Below are 13,497 nucleotides of genomic sequence, written 5' to 3' on the forward strand. Positions count from 1 at the left end.
GCAGCACAGAGTTGCATCATTCTCTCTGTGTGTTCCCAGCACCTTTGAGGTGTGGCTGATGCTCCCTCCACCCCCGATCAGTGTCCAGTGACAGTGTGGTCCTGAAGGGTTCAGCACACGAAGGATGCTATAGGTTCCAGAGAAGTTAAAGTTTCCCTGCTGCATCTCCAGGGGCAGAATTTTACATCCTGCGGGCGGGCGCCCAACCCAATTGGGCATAAAATAGTGCGAGAAGATGTTGGGTGAGAGTCCTGATACCACCACATGCGTGCGCAATCTTCAGGTCGGTGGGCACGTGCGAGTGTCAGAGCTGCACCTGCCATCAATTAGAAGGCGACTTAAGGCCATTAAAAACCCAAATGAACCCAACTTTACGTTGCCCGTGTGATTTTGCGCTCATCGCATGGGCAAAACGGGCAGGCAGGCAGCCCACATTATGTAAAACCTCATCCAAAGTTGCAATAAAAAGGGTCAGCAGCATTGCCAATGTGCGTAGCGAGGAGTTGAGGAGATAATTTGCTGCTGGTTGCTTATTTGAACTTGACAGCTTCATCTCGGTTCCGAGCTTCAGTCTTAGTATGTCTAGTATTCATTTCAGGACTCATTGGTGTATCCAAGGCTCTTGGAGGATTTTGACTGTGTAGACCCTTCCAGGTATCAGACAGTCTTCGGTTACCCTGGGAATGGGGATTGTGGTCTCCGCTGGAGGCACTTCCTCTGAGAAGGAAAAGAGGGGCAGAAGGGAGAGGAGGCCAGGTGTCCCAATGCAGCTTCCAGGAGAGGGACCTGTGGGAGGAGAGGCGCAGGCACAAGGGGCGCAGGGCCAGCAGGTAGTCCAAGGTGGAAGGGGTTGCAGAAGACACCACTATCCTGCTGTCAGGGTTTATAGGCGGCGATGCAGCTGCCTCAATATGACCGAGGTGCAATGCCGAAGGAGGCTCCACCTCCCCAGGGATACTGTGACCTCCATTTGTCATACGATTGGGCCTGAGATCAGCTCCGACTGTGTGGGTGGACACCCCATGCCAGTGGCTTTGGAGGTCACAGTGGCCCTCAACTTCTATGTCTCCAGTCCTTTCCAGTGTTCAGTGGGGGATCTTTGTGGAGCGTCCCAATCAGCTGTGCACAGTTGCAACAAGCTGGTGACAGAAGCTCTGTTCAGGCTGGTATTGAGTTTCATTTATTTCCGTATGGACGAGGTCAGCCAGGCTGAGCGAGCCAGAGGGTTTGCAACGATTGCTGGGTTCCCCTGCGTCCAGGGTGCAATCGACTGGACACCTGTGGCCATGAAGGTGCCAGTGGGTCGGTCGGGAGCCTTCATCATTAGGAAAGGATTCCACTCCATGAACACCCAGGTAGCGTTTGACCACAAGATGCAGATTCTGCAAGTCTGTGCATGGTACCCTGACGGTCATATCCTGAGACATTCCCAGGTGCTGAGGAAATTCTGTGCTCCAGTCCAACTGGATGTATGGCTGCTGGATGACAAAGCCTATCTGTTGAAAAGGTGCCTCATGATGCCTCTCCACCATCCCTCCTGGCAGCCACCTCCTCCAATAGCACCATGAGGCAATCATCCGAAAACCAGGGGGCTGAAAGCCCACCCAACCTGCCCTCCTGCCTGGCATCTCCAGCTGCATTTGAGACCAAAGCTTCAGTCTTCGGCATGCAGAAGATATGTTCTTCCCTGGCAGCCTTCAAGAAGCTGCCTGTGCCGTTTTTAAACCATCTGTTGAGTCGCCATTGGACCGGGCGCCCGACAGGCCCCTGCATGGCCTTTCCTGACCATTAGAAAGATATGTTTCATGCTGGGCAGGCCTTAATTGGCCAGACAGAGTGAAATTGTGGTTGGGGGCCGATTGTGGGCAGTGGCCTGTTTCCTGAAAGGTCCCGGACCCGCCCATTCAAGCACGCCTGCCAAGGGTAAAATTCAGGCCCATGATATGACCCTGTTCACAGAGTGCAAGTGAGTTTCCATCAGCCAGACAAAAGTCAGACATTCACATAAGCTATGTGAGGAGCTATCAAATGTCCCCACTGCATGTCGTCATCATCCTCCTGGAATGTAGGACTATGGGCATCTGCTGTGTCTCCATGACACGAGCCTTATCACTGAGGGTATGTGGGCTGCCATCAGCCAGACTGGGGTCCAGCATTCACAAATGCAATGTGCGGATCTATGGAGACTCCTCACTGCATGTCATCATCACCCTCCACAAATCTAGCAGCTATAAGGGCCTCCCCAAGCTCACTTGCCTCGTCTGGCCACTGTGATGGCCTCATCACTGTCATCCTCACCTCCGAAGACCTCCTCAACCTTATTCCCTTTGACATCCACCTCATCGGAGGAGACATGCAGCTCCTCCACCTCCTCCTCAGCCAGGTCCTTCCTCATTGCAGCGCCAGGTTATGAAGTGCGCAGGAGTCAATGATGATGCGTGACACCCTCTGTGGACTGTATTGCAGGCTCCACCAGACCGATCCAGGCACAGGAACCTCATCTTCAGCATCCCGATGGTCTGCTTCAACAAGCTACGAGTTGCAGCATGAGCCTCATTATAGCGTCGCTCTGCTGCAGTCTGAGGCCACCGCACGGGTGTCATCAGCCACATCCTCTGTAGGTAGCCCTTGTCCCCAAGGAGCCAACACTGCAGCTTCTGTGGCCCTTGGAAGACATCAGGGATCTGAGACCTACTGAGAATGTAGGAGTCGTGGACACCCCCTGAGATCCGTACAGAGACCTGTAGGATGCGTTTGTGGTGGGCACACACCAGCTGAGTATTCAATGAGTAGAAGCCTTTGCAGTTGACGTCGTCGACCACTTGTTGCCATGGAGATCTGAGTGCCAAATGAGTGTAGCCAATGGCATCCTGCACCTGTGGGATCTGGGCAAATCCCAGTGCTCTTGCATCCTGACTCTCCTGGTCCCAGGTGAAATGCACAAAGTTTGTGCCCTCATAAAGATGGATTCCGTCACCTCATGGATGTATTTGTGCATGGAGACTTGTGGTATTGCACTGAAGTACCTGTGGAGTCCTGAAAGGAGCCACTGGCTTAAATATTAAGTCCCACAGGCAGTGAATGCCCTCCATGTCGCCATGATGCCAAATCCTGCAGCAGGTGGCAGATATGACTGATCAGTTGCCTGGACATGCCCAGCCTTTGGCAACACTGGTTCTTGGTCATCTGCAGGAATGACAAGCGCCGTCTGTGGACCCTGGGTCTAGCTAGGCGCCTATGAGAGATGACTTGCTGTGGCATGTGCAGGAGCCCCAGCCACCCCTTCTTCTTGAGGGTACTGCTCCTCCCTCTGAGTCCATCGCTCTCTTTTCTTTTGTCTCCACTCTCTGTAACCCATGAGGCACACAACTAGTTCATCAGGCTCCATGCTCCTGATGTACTCCTCCTGCAGGATGAAAGAGAGAGATGAATGTGTTAGTTGGGTGTACTAAGAACCTCCTGTGGTTAAGTATGAAAATCCCTTAAACGCGTCTCAGAGAGTGTTGGCCACCACTTGGATGGCCAGAGTTTAGTGCGCTTCATGTTTGCCCGAAACCTCATCCACCTCCGCCCAACTCTATCTGACCTATTGGCAGCAGCTTTGCCCATTGGACTGCATGCTGTGCTCTCAGCTCAGGCACAGACATTCTCCTAATCCACACTGCAAGGCTGCACTGTTAGCTTGAATCATGGTGGAGACTGGTCCAAACTGGGATGATGACATTGCAAGGAGCTGTGAGTGCCTCCATCAGGGACTGCTTCATGGCAAGCTTTAGCAAGGAGATTGTACAACGTGCCCAGTCATCCAATTGCTCTGCAGTCCACTAAAAGACGCATTAGTTTGCAGTCTGTGCCTAAGAGGTGAAAAGATCTGGAGCATTTGGTCTCACATTCATGCTTCTTCTTGAGTGAGCAGATAAGATAGAGGCTCGACTGCCAGCATGCCAATGTGGCTAGGAAACATGATACCCTGAGCAAGCTGAATTCAAAATGAGTTTTCTTAACTTCAGGTCTTTGAAACAGCAGCTTGAGGCATAGATGCTGAAGGCTTTTCATACTTGTAAGATCTTAAAATGCCTACCCTTACACACAGCCTTTGCTCCTTTATACACATTTTCCCCTTTGAATGCAAATTCCCATTATTTCACTATGTCTTTGGACTTTATCTTCCTAATAATAAAAACTTCTCATAGCACTAAGTTTTATCAGTCATCTTTGGGAAAAATAAACACACTGTTTCTAAACTTCACCTGACTAGGTGACACATTTCACCCCTCCTTTGAAAACAATCAAGTCTGCAAACGTCCTTTTACCTTACTTTCTAACATCCTCCATGTTGACCATATTTACATCAAAGCCTTCAGAGGAGCTTTCTTTAATCGAATTAAGTCACACACACACATGGCAGAATTTTGCCCTTGTCAGGCTAGCTCGGCAGGGGCAAATGGGAGTGTCCGCGCCAATTAAGGCCTGCCAAGCGTGAATGCCAGCTGCAGAATGTTTGAGAAAAGGTGGACAGGGGCAGGGGCAGGGGCCTGTGAGCTGCCTGGTACAATGGCAACCCGACGGCTGGTTCAAAAGTGGCACAGGCAGCCCCAGGGAAGCTGTCTGCATCAGAGTTGCTGCAAGGACATGGCTGAAAATGCAGATGTAGACTCCAGTGGGAGGTAGGTTGGCTGGGCACTCGGCCCCCTGTTTTCCAGATGAGTACTTCGCTGTCCACCTGGAGGAGGTAGTTGCCAGGAGGGACACCCTTGTCCCCAGAGATGGGAGAAGGAGGCCACCACACCTCACAAAGAGGGCAGGGGAGGAGATGGCAGCCCGGGTGAGCAGCCATGATGTGGTGCGGTGCACCTGGGTGCAGTGTCGCAAGAGGTTTAATGATTTGCTACGCTCAGGAAGGATAAGTATTGTGTTGGTATGGGTCAGTTGAAGCGTTAATGGCTGGCCATACCCCATGGAGCTCAGGGGTGTTAGAATCTGAGTGCCAACTCTCAATGATGCCGGAGCTGACCAAGTGGGTGAACCCTGTCTGCTTGGACTGAGTGCCTTGCAGCTCGAGGGCCACGACTTGGATGTGCCTTGCAAGGCGCTCCTCAGGTGGGGTTGGCCAGGCTTCAATGGCGCTGCAGGTAGAGAGGGGACTAATCAATGCTCCTCTGTCCTTTCAAGAGAAGACATCCGATAACAATATTGAGAAGTCATGGACTGGTGGAGGACCCCGAACCTCCTCACCCTCTCCAGGTATGAGCAGGATGCATTGGAGCTCGAGAGGAGCCATGCACCTCGGTCAACTGGCCACAGAAAGGCTGGGGTGTCAGATGAAGGTAAGAGTTGAGAGTTTCAGATGGTGCAAACATTCTTGTGTAGTCTCATCATTGATGGGAGCCTCCAGACTGGATTCCCCACTGATCATTGGAAGATGATGGCACCATGATGCAGATCTCCATTGTCTTACCAGGGTGCCTGGCATGCACAGTGAAAGATGACTTTAACTAATGACATGTCCCTGTTCTCCCTTAGATCTGCCACCAAGCAGCCAATCTCAGTAAGTTTAAAGCCCAAGAGGCACCGGTCACGGGTGATCTTTTATTCCCTTTTTTTTTCCTTCTTTTAATGGTGTGATCATCAACACCTGATATTGTTCTGTTCATAATCTATGAGTGCCAACATTATAGTACATTTGCTTTTTGTTATTGGCCCGAATATACTTCATTTGTTTTGTAGGTGCAGGGTAGGCCAGTATGTAATGCTGCAAGTGGGTGGCTCGAAACTTTATTGCACAGGCACTGAGTGTATCTTGGGGACAAAGGAAAGGGTCATTTCTGACATCCGGGATGGTGGCAGCAGCCCTGGCATGAGGTGATAGCGCTTCTTTGGCAGCCTAGCTGAAGGAGCATTGGATCAAGGCATCCCTGGTGTCCCTGCCTCCCTCAGCATTCTCCTCACTGTGCTCCTCTTCTGACTCACTGCTGGATTCATCCTCTGTGGCCTGTGCAGCTGCGTCGACATCCTCTTCTTCCAGTGGGGCCCCCTTGCCAGTGCCAGATTGTGGAGAGTGCAGCATGCAAAAACCATCAGTGACACCCGCTCTGGGGAAGTTGTAGTGCTTTCCCTGAATGGTCCAGGCATCAGAAGTGCATCTGGTGGAGAGATGTCATGAGCCACCTTTTCAAGGGATAGCCCTTGTCATGCAGCAGCCATCCATCCAGTCGGGCTGGAGCACTGAAGAGCCTCGGCACCTGGGAGTGCCTCAGGAAGTACGTGTCATGGGAGTTGCCTGGGTACCTTGCACAGACTTGGAGAATCTGCATCATGTGGTCACACACTATCTGCACATTCATGGAGTGAAATCCCTACCTGTTAACAAATGCACCCAGCTGATCCACGGGTGCCTTGATGGCCACATATGTGCAGTCAATTGCACCCTGGATGTGGGAGAACCCAGCAATCGCTGCAAAGCCCCTAGTTCCCTCAGCCTGGCTGGCTTCATCTGTACAGAAATAAAGGAAAGTCAATACCCGCCTGAACAGAGCTTCTGTCACCAACTTGACGCAACTGTGGACAGCTGATTGGGACACTCCACAAAGATTCCCCACTGAGCCCTGGAAAGAGCCGGAGACATAGAAGTTGAGGGTCACTGTGGCCCTCAGAGCCACTAGCATGGGCCACCCAAACATTCGGAGCTGATCTCAGATCTGATCACCTGACAAATGGATGTCACTGTGTCCCTTGACAGTTGGAGCCTCCTTCGGCATTGCACCTCGGACATGTTGAGGTAGCTGCATCGCCGCCTGTAAATCCTGGCAGCAGGATTGTGGCATCTTCTGTGGCCAATTTTGCCTTGGACTACCTGCTGGCCCTGTGCCCCTTGTGCCTGCGCCTCTCCTCCCACAGGTCCCTCTCCTGGAAGCTGCATTGGGACACCTGGCCTCCTCTTCCTTCTGCCCCTCTCTTCATCCTCAGAGGAGGTGCCACCAGCAAAGACCACAATCCCCATTACCAGGAAAACAGAAGGCTGTCTGATACCTGGAAAGGTCCACACGGTCTGAATCTTCAGGGGGCCTTGGAAAAACTAATGAGTCCTGAAATGAAGCCTGAAAATACTAAGAATGAAGCCCCAAACAGAAATGAAGCTGCCAAGTACCCATAAGCCACCAGCAGCAAACTATCACCAAAACTCCTCACTACTCACACTGGCAATGCTGCTGATCCTTTTTATCCCACCCGTGGATGAAGTTTTGCAAATTGTGGGTTGGCCGCCTGCCCGTTTTGCCCGTGTGACGAGTGCAAAATCGCACAGACAATGTTAAATTGGCATCAGTTGGGTTCTTAAGGGCCTTAACTGGCCTAATTAATAGCTGAGGCAATTCCGAGTCCAGCGCGTGCCTGCCGACCAAAATAAAGCACAAGTGCACAACGACGTCGGGATGCTCGCCCAACGTCATCGCGTATCATTTTACGCTTGTTCAGGTCGGGTCCACACCCACCTGATGAGCAACAAATTCTGCCCATAGACACATCCCACTATTACTCTATTTTTCAGTAAATTCCAATAACATTATGAGAATTACTATATCTTCCTGACACAAGGCTGGTTAACAAAATTGAGGCTCATGGAATAGATTGGGTAATGTCAGCTTAGATATAAAAAAAGACTGATGCAAGGACAGAAAACAGCAAATCATTGTTAATGGTTATTTTTCAGCCTGGAGAATGGTACACAGTAGTGTTCCCCAAAGGTCAGTTCTAGAATCAATGCTTATTTTGATATCTATATATATAAATGGTTTGGCATTGGAATACAGAGTAAAATTTCAAAATTTGCTAACAATACTAAACTTGGAGCAATGGCAAACATTGTGGATGGTACCAATTGACTCCAGCAAGATATAGATAGGCTTGCAGAATAAGCAAATAAGTGGCAGATGGAATATGATATAAAGAAGTATGAGGTGATGTTTTTTTGTCAGAAGGGATAGGGAGCAGAGGTGTACACTTAATGGTACAGTTCTAAAAAGTGCGCAGGGACAGAGGCACTTGAAGATTCACGTGTATAGATTTTTGATGGTGGCAAGATATGTTGAGAGAATAGCTGGCAAAGTATATGGGATAAAAACAAAAAAACTGCGGATGCTGGAAATCCAAAACAAAAACAGAATTACCTGGAAAAACTCAGCGGGTCTGGCAGCATCGGCGGAGAAGAAAAGAGTTGACGTTTCGAGTCCTCATGACCCTTCGACAGAACTTGAGTTCGAGTCCAGGAAAGAGCTGAAATATAAGCTGGTTTAAGGTGTGTGTGTTGGGGGCGGAGAGATAGAGAGACAGAGAGGTGGAGGGGGTTGGTGTGGTTGTAGGGACAAACAAGCAGTGATAGAAGCAGATCATCAAAAGATGTCAACGACAATAGTACAATAGAACACTTAGGTGTTAAAGTTAAAGTTGGTGATATTATCTAAACGAATGTGCTAATTAAGAATGGATGGTAGGGCACTCAAGGTATAACTCTAGTGGGTTTTTTTTTATATAATGGAAATAGGTGGGAAAAGGAAAATCTTTATAATTTATTGGGAAGAAAAAGAAGGGGGAAACAGAAAGGGGGTGGGGATGGGGGAGGGAGCTCACGACCTAAAGTTGTTGAATTCAATATTCAGTCCGGAAGGCTGTAAAGTCCCTAGTCGGAAGATGAGGTGTTGTTCCTCCAGTTTGCGTTGGGCTTCACTGGAACAATGCAGCAAGCCAAGGACAGACATGTGGGCAAGAGAGCAGGGTGGAGTGTTAAAATGGCAAGCGACAGGGAGGTTTGGGTCATTCTTGCGGACAGACCGCAGGTGTTCTGCAAAGCGGTCGCCCAGTTTACGTTTGGTCTCTCCAATGTAGAGGAGACCACATTGGGAGCAACGAATGCAGTAGACTAAGTTGGGGGAAATGCAAGTGAAATGCTGCTTCACTTGAAAGGAGTGTTTGGGTCCTTGGACGGTGAGGAGAGAGGAAGTGAAGGGGCAGGTGTTGCATCTTTTGCGTGGGCATGGGGTTGTGCCATAGGAGGGGGTTGAGGAGTAGGGGGTGATGGAGGAGTGGACCAGGGTGTCCCGGAGGGAGCGATCCCTACGGAATGCTGATAAGGGGGGTGAAGGGAAGATGTGTTTGGTAGTGGCATCATGCTGGAGTTGGCGGAAATGGCGGAGGATGATCCTTTGAATGCGGAGGCTGGTGGGGTGATAAGTGAGGACAAGGGGGACCCTATCATGTTTCTGGGAGGGAGGAGAAGGAGTGAGGGCGGATGCGCGGGAGATGGGCCGGACACGGTTGAGGGCCCTGTCAACGACCGTGGGTGGAAAACCTCGGTTAAGGAAGAAGGAGGACATGTCAGAGGAACTGTTTTTGAATGTAGCATCATCGGAACAGATGCGACGGAGGTGAAGGAACTGAGAGAATGGGATGGAGTCCTTACAGGAAGTGGGGTGTGAGGAGCTGTAGTCGAGATAGCTGTGGGAGTCGGTGGGTTTGTAATGGATATTGGTGGACAGTCTATCACCAGAGATTGAGACAGAGAGGTCAAGGAAGGGAAGGGAAGTGTCAGAGATGGACCACGTGAAAATGATGGAGGGGTGGAGATTGGAAGCAAAATTAATAAATTTTTCCAAGTCCTGACGAGAGCATGAAGCGGCACCGAAATAATCATCGATGTACCGGAGAAAGAGTTGTGGAAGGGGGCCGGAGTAGGACTGCAACAAGGACTGTTCCACGTACCCCATAAAGAGACAGGCATAGCTGGGGCCCATGCGGGTACCCATAGCCACACCTTTTATTTGGAGGAAGTGAGAGGAGTTGAAGGAGAAATTGTTCAGCGTGAGAACAAGTTCAGCCAGACGGAGGAGAGTAGTGGTGGATGGGGATTGTTCGGGCCTCTGTTCGAGAAAGAAGCTAAGGGCCCTCAGACCATCCTGGTGGGGGATGGAGGTGTAGAGGGATTGGACGTCCATGGTGAAGAGGAAGCGGTAGGGGCCAGGGAACTGGAAATTGTTGATGTGACGTAAGGTGTCAGAGGAATCACGGATGTAGGTGGGAAGGGACTGGACAAGGGGAGAGAGAAGGGAGTCAAGATAACGAGAAATGAGTTCTATGGGGCAGGAGCAAGCTGAGACGATCGGTCTACCGGGGCAGTTCTGTTTGTGGATTTTGGGTAGGAGATAGAAGCGGGCCGTCCGAGGTTGGGCGACTATCAGGTTGGAAGCTGTGGGAGGGAGATCCCCAGAGGAGATGAGGTCAGTGACAGTCCTGGAAACAGTGGCTTGATGTTCAGTGGTGGGGTCATGCTCCAGGGAGAGGTAGGAGGAAGTGTCTGCGAGTTGACGCTCAGCCTCCGCGTGGTAGAGGTCAGTGCGCCAGACAACAACAGCACCACCCTTGTCAGCGGGTTTGATGACAATGTCAGGGTTGGACCTGAGAGAATGGAGTGCAGTAAGTTCAGAGAGAGACAGGTTAGAATGGGTGAGAGGAGCAGAGAAATTGAGACGACTAATGTCGCGCCGACAGTTCTCAATGAAAAGATCAAGAGAAGGTAAGAATCCAGAGGGAGGGGTCCAGGTGGAGGGAGAATATTGAAGATGGGTAAAAGGATCCGTTGAACTGGGAGAGGACTCCTGCCCAAAGAAGTGAGCCCGGAGACGAAGACGGCGGAAGAAGAGTTCAGTATCATGCCGAGCCCGAAATTCATTGAGGTGAGGGCGTAAGGGTATGAAACTAAGTCCTTTGCTGAGCACTGAACGTTCAGCATCGGAGAGGGGAAGGTCAGGGGGTATAGTGAATACACGGCTGGGGTTGGGACTGGAAGAAAGGGTGGGGACGGAGGGACAGGCAGGGGTGGAGGGTCCTAGATGAGTGTTGGTGTCAATGAGTTGTTGGAGCTTGCGTTCCTTAGCACTTGAGAGAAAGAGAAAAAGTTTCTTGTTGAGGCGTCGGATGAGCCGAAGGATAAAATGAAACTGGGGGCACGCGCAGCTTTGAAAAAGGGTACGGCGGTGCTGCTGGAGGGAGAGGTCGAGTGTGTTCATATGGCGGCGCATGGCACTGAGAGTGGATTTCAGAATGTGACGGGAACAGCAGTCCGAGAAACGTTTTATGTCCCGGAGATACCTGTAATCCTGGGTGGGTTCGAAACATGAGGGGTGGAATTTCAGTTGAAATCCACGTGGGGTAAGTCGGAGACGGAGACAGTCACTGAGAAAGGAGATATGGCTGTGAAAGCGGGTTTTAGTAAACACCTTGTCAAACACTAGGAGAGAAATGGAAAGCAATGAAGGTGAACAAGGCAACAGAGAGATCCGGAAATCTTTTCGCAGAGAGGAACAGAACTTCTTCAAGGAGGTAGGCATTTCTTGAAGAGCAGTGGCAGTCAATTAAACACAGAGATAAAAACAAAAAAACTGCGGATGCTGGAAATCCAAAACAAAAACAGAATTACCTGGAAAAACTCAGCAGGTCTGGCAGCATCGGCGGAGAAGAAAAGAGTTGACGTTTCGAGTCCTCATGACCCTTCGACAGAACTTGAGTTCGAGTCCAGGAAAGAGCTGAAATATAAGCTGGTTTAAGGTGTGTGTGTGGGGGGCGGAGAGATAGAGAGACAGAGAGGTGGAGGGGGTTGGTGTGGTTGTAGGGACAAACAAGCAGTGATAGAAGCAGATCATCAAAAGATGTCAACGACAATAGTACAATAGAACACATAGGTGTTAAAGTTAAAGTTGGTGATATTATCTAAACGAATGTGCTAATTAAGAATGGATGGTAGGGCACTCAAGGTATAGCTCTAGTGGGTTTTTTTTTTAAATAATGGAAATAGGTGGGAAAAGGAAAATCTTTATAATTTATTGGAAAAAAAAAGAAGGGGGAAACAGAAAGGGGGTGGGGATGGGGGAGGGAGCTCACGACCTAAAGTTGTTGAATTCAATATTCAGTCCGGAAGGGATCTTGGGCTTCATATACACAGGTATCGAGTAAAAAAGTAGGTAAGTTATGATGAACCTTTATAAAGCTGTGGTTAGGCACATCTAGTTCAGGTCACCACACTTTAGGAAGGATGTTAAATTCCTTGAGAGGGTGCAGGAGAAGTTTACAAGAATGGTTCCAGTGATGAGGGTATTTAGCTACAAGGTTAGGTTGTAGAAGATGGAGTTGTTGTCCTTAGAGCAAAGGAGGTTGAGAGGAGACCTGATAGAGGTGTACAAGATTATGACAGATAACTTTTTCGAGTACAACCAATTATGACAGGTAAGTTGGACAAAGACAAGCTGCTGCCATTAGCTGATGGTACAGGGGTTAGGGGAGACAGCTTTAAGGCTTTGGGCAAGAGATAGAGGGGGAGCTTTCTATGCAGTGAGTAATATTGACTTGCAACTCACTGCCTGTGAGGGTGGTGGAAGCAGAAATGATCAATGATTTCAAAAGGAATTTGTATGGGCACTTGAGGAAGATAAACTTGCACTGATACAGAAATAGAGCGGGGGGAATGGTACTGAATAAATTGCCCTACAGAGAGCTGGCATGTGCTCAATGGGTTGAATGGCTCCTTCTTTGCTGTAAGTATGCTATGGCTCTCTGACATCACTGCTGAGGGCTTACCTGGTCTGGTGCTTTGACTTGTTTCATTGTCAGGGGATCGCACTGGTGATAGTTGGAGTACATAGTGAGCCCAGTGAACACTGCACATATGGCTGTTATCCACAGGCCGACCATGTTAAGGTAGAGAGACCTGAAATAAAGGATGAAAAACAGCAACTTCAAGGGACAGGAAATGAATGTCTCACATTTGGTGAGGCGTGGTTGTTTGTTTAAACCTAATATATTGAAAAAACAAGACAGCACAGACCTGGCAGGGAAATAATGGGGACTCTCAGCAATCTGCAGACCCTGGTTTCAGAGCTTGTGACAAGTCTGAGACTTAAAGGGAGTTTGTGCATCAAGCCCTTCTGTCCTCCAGCACAGAGGCAAAATATGTTTAAAAGACCCTTATAATAAAGAAACATGTAAAAGACATAAACCTTGCCATGACTGAAAAGTGATAAAAGGCTCTGCACATTTGTAATGGTAGAAAAAAGGTGTGTTGTGCCTAGATCTATCACATCAGTGAGCCTAGATCAATATATGTGTTGTGTGTAGAATGATTACAATGTTGAATTCTGATCTATCCCAGAATATATTTCTGAATTTATAAATCTTCAGTAGTACGACTGAGTTAATGTTTGGGCTGGGTTTCCAGCACCCACTGCAAATGGGATAGAGTTTGGGGCAAATGGGGAGGAGAGGTGGTGGGGTGGGGGGGAGTGGCAGTGGGGTGGTGTGGTGAGATGGCGGTGATGGGCTATGCTGGGAGATCATGTGGAGATTGTGGACAAACACTAGATATGTTTGTTTATTGTAGAGCCTGTGACATAGCCACCAGTTAAAACTGAGCTCCTGGGGCACTGTGTCCCACAATAGGCCTAGGCAACTGTGGAG

The 13,497-nt window shown here is 49.5% G+C and overlaps 1 protein-coding gene across 1 annotated transcript in view; it reads right to left on the reverse strand.

Moving 5' to 3' along the window:
- Positions 1-13,497, reverse strand: part of slc5a8l (solute carrier family 5 member 8, like) — a 417,967-nt gene that overhangs the window by 350,827 nt on the left and 53,643 nt on the right. The window contains exon 8 of the mRNA XM_041195660.1: positions 12,622-12,751. Within this exon, the coding sequence (XP_041051594.1) occupies positions 12,622-12,751 (130 nt within the window). The remainder of the gene's footprint in view (positions 1-12,621; positions 12,752-13,497) is intronic.

This window comes from Carcharodon carcharias, chromosome 9, assembly GCF_017639515.1.
Source record: "Carcharodon carcharias isolate sCarCar2 chromosome 9, sCarCar2.pri, whole genome shotgun sequence".
NCBI lineage: Eukaryota > Metazoa > Chordata > Chondrichthyes > Lamniformes > Lamnidae > Carcharodon > Carcharodon carcharias.